Here is a 5,170-nt window from a genome sequence, read left to right as displayed (position 1 = left end):
ATGCAGAGCAGCTAAGTGGGCATTTGATTGCTGCGTTTTAATTGAGTGAAGAGGTGGTTTGATTCTATTCCCTGGGAAAAGCTTGAGTGAGACTGAATTAAAAATCCAAGGAGAAGGCTAGCAAATATCCTGCTCAGTGCTGGTTATAAAACCATTTGTACAGACTATTTGCCTCTTTTCAATTATTTATTTCAAAACTGGTCAGCTTGGATCACCTGAAGTCACTTGGAGCTTTCAGGCTCCACCTCACTGAATCCTGTTCAGCCACAACCCATCCGCCCTAAAAGAGAAATATGAGGTAGATGAGAAGCCTTCTGGAAGTCTCCACGCCACAAAGCCATCACCCAAATGGGAAATATGTTCTCTGTTCAGGGAAGTATACAGCATACCAGTATCATGGCCAGAAGCACGGTGTACCATGGGAGATACTGATTCCAGTGATTTTGGTGTTGCAGTTCCCCAGGTTAACTCCAGTTCACTGATGCTGGAGGAAATGCTGGCCACAGAACAAGAAATGGTTCCATGGAGAGGAGGAGACATGGCAGTTTCTCACACCAAGCAGGAAACTATTGCCTGGTTTTGCTCTGAACCCAAATATAGCATTTCTGAGTAGGTCTCCTCCAGACCATCATTTCTGCCTAGGCAGAAATTTAAAACCCATCATCTGTTAGCCTGGTTCCCAGAAGAGGCAACAGTGTGAAGCAGTGATGCAACCCTGGCACCCTCTCCTTGTCCACCATTAAAGGAGAGATCTGTCCTTTGAGCTATTATGGAAGCATTGTCTATCTGGAGAGGTTTTTGATGAGGTTCTCTACTTCTAAACCCAGACAGTTACTGAGCTCATATTTCACTTAGCAGGCATAGAGCCCTTGGCAGCACCAAAGGTCAGCTGGGAGACAGTGAAGCAGGTGACTCAGATCTGATGGCTTCCTCTTGTTTATTCATCATTTCCCAACTCAAACCTGATGTAGCAAGCCTCTCCTTGTCCCCTGTGCTCAGGGAGGTAGCTGGGGAGCTCCATCTCCCATCTCACCCTGCCCAGATGGCTGCCTTAGGTGAACTTGCTGAATTATCTTTAGGCTGCTTTCATCAGTTCCTTGGAAAAAAATGATTCCAGCTCATCTCTGTCAGCAGTATGGGTGATGTTTTGTAGGCAAACCTAGATAACCACTGCAAGGAGACAGGAGCCTGCCACTGAGACGTGGTGGATAGCCTGTCCCTGGAAACATTCAGGGTTGGGCTGGATGGGGCTCTGAGCATCCTGACTGAGCTGTAGATGTCCCCGTTCATTGCAAGGGAGTTGGACTAAATGACCTTTAAAGGTCCCTTCCAACACAAATGATTCACTGGAGTCCATACACCACGCTGCAGCAGCTGAGGTTCTGTCCCTTACCTTACCTTACAGTAGCTTTGATAATTGAGAAACCTAATCCATTTATTAGTCTCTATGTGGACGGAGATATCACACATTAACCACTTCCTAAACTTCAGCTGGGATAGTTCTACAAAACAAAAAGGGCAAGGGTGAGTTATGGTCAGGGACGAGCTGTTGATCTTCTTTCCCACGGAACAACTTGTTCTCCTTTACCCAGGAGGAAGGCATCAAGGAATTAAAATTTGGTTGGACATGAGTACATCTTGCCACAGATAAAGGACACTGCATACAGCTAGGGATTTATCCTGTAAATGGAGTGTAGCTGCAGCAGACTTCAGTGAAGGTTGGTGTGATGTATTTGGTGTTCTCTCAAGTGCAGGCACTACAGTAGATATTTTGACTACAGCTCACAGCTCTCACAGTTTAGTTCTCCTCTTCAGGCGGGATGCCAGTAGCTCGTTCTGTCTTCTTCACCCAGCTCTCATCGCTTTCCTTTCTCTTCCAGGTGCTGTATCATGTCCAGGTAGGACACCACCAGCGTGAACATCATCCCAAGGCACTGAGCTGTCCCGCTCTTGTGGCTCCTATTTCACTCAGGAGCAAGGAAAAGGCAAAGAAGACCTAGGACTGCCTCCCTTGTGCTTGGCGTCCAGACCACCTGCAGCACTCACAGGGATGGATTCCAAGGGTAACATCCGAAGTGGAAACAAACCCGATGCCAAGGCCCCCAGCTCTGGAAAGCCAGAAAAGCCCAGCCCTGGGCCTGCTACGAACGCAGACAAGAAGGATACCCCCAAAGAACAGCCTAATCCTGCCACTGCTCCCAAGAAGGCAGGCAGCGATGCTGCTGTTGTGAACAACCACAGCAACCTGAAACCCAGTGCAGCCGCCACGGAGACACAAGAGGCCACTGGCCAGTCCCCTGACTCTGACCACAAGGGAAATGGCTCCGAGGAGTCACCGGGCAGCATCTTCGACAACATGAAGCCCTTGATCATCGTTGGAGGAGTGGCGGTGGCGGCGCTGGCGGTGATTGTGGGAGTGGCGTTCCTCGCCCGGAAAAAATGAAGACCGAGACAGGGTGGGCTGAGAAACCCAGCCTGGCTGTACAGCTCCTTTTGAGACAAATGCATGCACACAAATTCTATACATATCTATATAGAGAGAGCGAGCTAGATAGGTCAATGTCAAACACCAACTGCAACTCCAAGGGTCTTGTTCAAGACCACTGTGCCAGTTTGACCCGATGTGGGTAACTCCATGCACTCAGTGTGTTCTTTTCATGTAATATACCTTGGCTTATACCACTGTGTATAGATTACAGCTTCTCCTGATTGGTGTAAATGACGGTGTCCCCTCCCCTCCCCTGCTGTCCTCCCTGGGAGCCACCCCCACTTCTCCTGCAGTCCCCTGTTTTCAAGTCCAAAGTGTTCTTTGTCCCATCCAGAGTCCCTGCTTTGTGTTTTGGTTTTTTTGTTCAGTTTGTTTTGAGGGAAGAGATGGAGCCTAGTGAGAAGACCCAGTTCACTTGTCCCTGTGTGTGGGGCAAAGTGTGGTTTCTTTGTGTTAATTTCTTGGGGCTTTGGATAAGTCTGTTCAGCTGGTATTTTTCCACTGAAGCTATGGCCTTTCTGTACATGAGAAGGTAGGGAAAAAGGGAAACACAGGCTGGTTTCAGGGGTGGACAGGAGCTGGGACCCCATGAAAAATAACACTGACCTGCATCATGCCAGGCAAACCCTGATCAAGGTCACTGGAAAGATCCATCTGTCCTTGAGTGATTCCTCGCCTGTGACAGTAGCAGGGATTTGTGACTCCTCCACATCTTGGAAATGGAAACAAATTCCCAGCACTGGGGAGCAGCCTGGTTTTACTGGTGAGTACCTCAGGTCTAAAGCCAGACCTTCTAAGAAGGAAAAGGAAGGCAGGCAATGAGAGGATTCAGGGCCGTGGCAGATGCCCTTCCCCTGAAACCAAGAAGTGGGTCACTTTATCTTGCACTGTCTTTTTCACTTGGGTCAGAGCTCAGATGATGTCAGAGATTAGATGAGGTCAGAATCACAGACTCCCTGGAGCTCAACAGAAGTTGCAGCCAATGGGGTTTTCGAGTAATACTTAGAAAGACCATGAGATGGTGGGGTGAGTTCAGTAGAAATCAGTTGAAGAGCCATTGTGATGTGTCTTTGAGCCTAGATGTGCACATTCAGTGTGTACTAGGCCAGAGAAAGGCATGTGTTCCCTGGGTGCTGTCTTTGCAGTACCAGCTTCCGGCAAAATTCCTAGATAGGATGGCAGATGTGTATGACCCTGGTAATTCTCTTGGCTCATGTCTCCTTAATTTACCTCCAAATTTGTTTGGCTGAACGCATACAGCTTCTTCAGACAAAAAGCCTTTTCAATATAGCATGGCCACTCCTATGGTCACCCTCTTTTCCCCAAGGCTCATGAAATATTCCCAAGGCACAGAACCTCTGGGAGTATCAGATGCTGTCTTCTGATGAACGACAGGCTGCTTTCAGCATGAGTTTAATATCTACCTCTACCTTCACCAGGACAGAGAGGAGATGTATATGTTGAGTTCACAGTGGTTTTGGAAAGAGTGCTAACAGCCCAGGAGAAATCCTGGTGGTTCAAAGCACTCCTTCCTTGTATTGTGGATATGTCTTCAAGCAGCAGTGTGTCACAGCCTGCAGAATTTTGGGGGATTGAACAGAAGGGTCTATGGCTGGGTGCCTCGTCACTTCTGTCTAAAGAATGGATTTCCCCTCATCCTGCTTTGCAGTTCAGTCATTCACTTTTGGAGGGGGGCGGGAAAGGGTGAAGTAAGGGTAAAAACAGCAGAGGAGTATGAATTGGGAAAGTAGAGATGTGAGGCACAAAGTAACTCAGAAGCAGTCCTAGCACAGAACCTTTGCAGAAACTGTAGCAGGGCTTTGCAAGAGGATGCAATGGGGCTGTTGCATCTCCCTGCCTGCATCTCATCCAAAAGCTTGGGGGTGATGCAGAGCACCCAGACTTTGGCAGTGCCCTTGGCATGTCCTTATGTGCAAGCCAGAAGCAAAAGGCGGCGCAGTCCAGCCAGGAACCTCATCTATGTTACTGCCCACTGGGTACAGAGTAACATATCCAAACCAGTGGTGTTTGGATACAGGGATGGATATTCCTGGGCTCTGCTTCCTTTCAAAAAAAGCTTTTGGCTGTACAGACTCTTCTTGTACCGCTTATGAGGAAGGGAAGTTGGCCACCCCTGTTCTGATTCATGTTTTACCAAAGCAGGGTTGGTGATTTTCAGACCAATGCCTCTATTTTCAACTCCTGCCTTTAAGAGATGTTTCCACCAGTCCTGTCTTCTCCTGACATGGGATATTTTTAGCAGTGTGTGACACTACAGATGCAGCATTTATCTACTCTGCACTGATCAGCATAGATAGATGCGGGGGAGAGGGGGGAAATGCCTGCCTCATTTGAGTATCTTATTATTTTATTTCTGAAGTGTTTTCATTTTCTGTGCTTAAAGTTTGGCAACAGAAAAGGGAAAAACAATTCTCAGCCAATGTGGGCCTTAACCATTCCTGTTTGCATCTCAATCCTCCTTGCTCTTAGGGCATGTGTGTGCAAGGCCAGTAACCCCATCCAGAAACACCCCACAGGGGCGGTGCCGGGACAGCAGCTCATGCTCTGGGTACAAAACCACATGCAGCCCTCCCCAGGCAGGGACTGTAATTGTCCTGTCCATAAGAGATCTTCTGCTTACTGCCATAACTTAACACTGCTGTCCAGACCTATCATCTGGAG

At 48.1% G+C, this 5,170-nt stretch overlaps 1 protein-coding gene across 1 annotated transcript; it reads left to right on the top strand.

Annotated features, from left to right (window-relative positions):
- Positions 1-2,050: 2,050 nt before the first annotated feature.
- Positions 2,051-2,443, top strand: CEND1 (cell cycle exit and neuronal differentiation 1; the record flags this gene model as incomplete). The annotated part of the gene is made up of 1 exon (XM_079537645.1): positions 2,051-2,443. The coding sequence occupies one exon, from the start codon at positions 2,051-2,053 to the stop codon at positions 2,441-2,443; it is 393 nt and encodes a 130-aa protein (XP_079393771.1).
- Positions 2,444-5,170: the final 2,727 nt, after the last annotated feature.

This window comes from Tetrao urogallus, assembly GCF_951394365.1.
Source record: "Tetrao urogallus genome assembly, chromosome: 6".
NCBI lineage: Eukaryota > Metazoa > Chordata > Aves > Galliformes > Phasianidae > Tetrao > Tetrao urogallus.
This window is presented reverse-complemented; position numbering and strand designations above follow the sequence as displayed.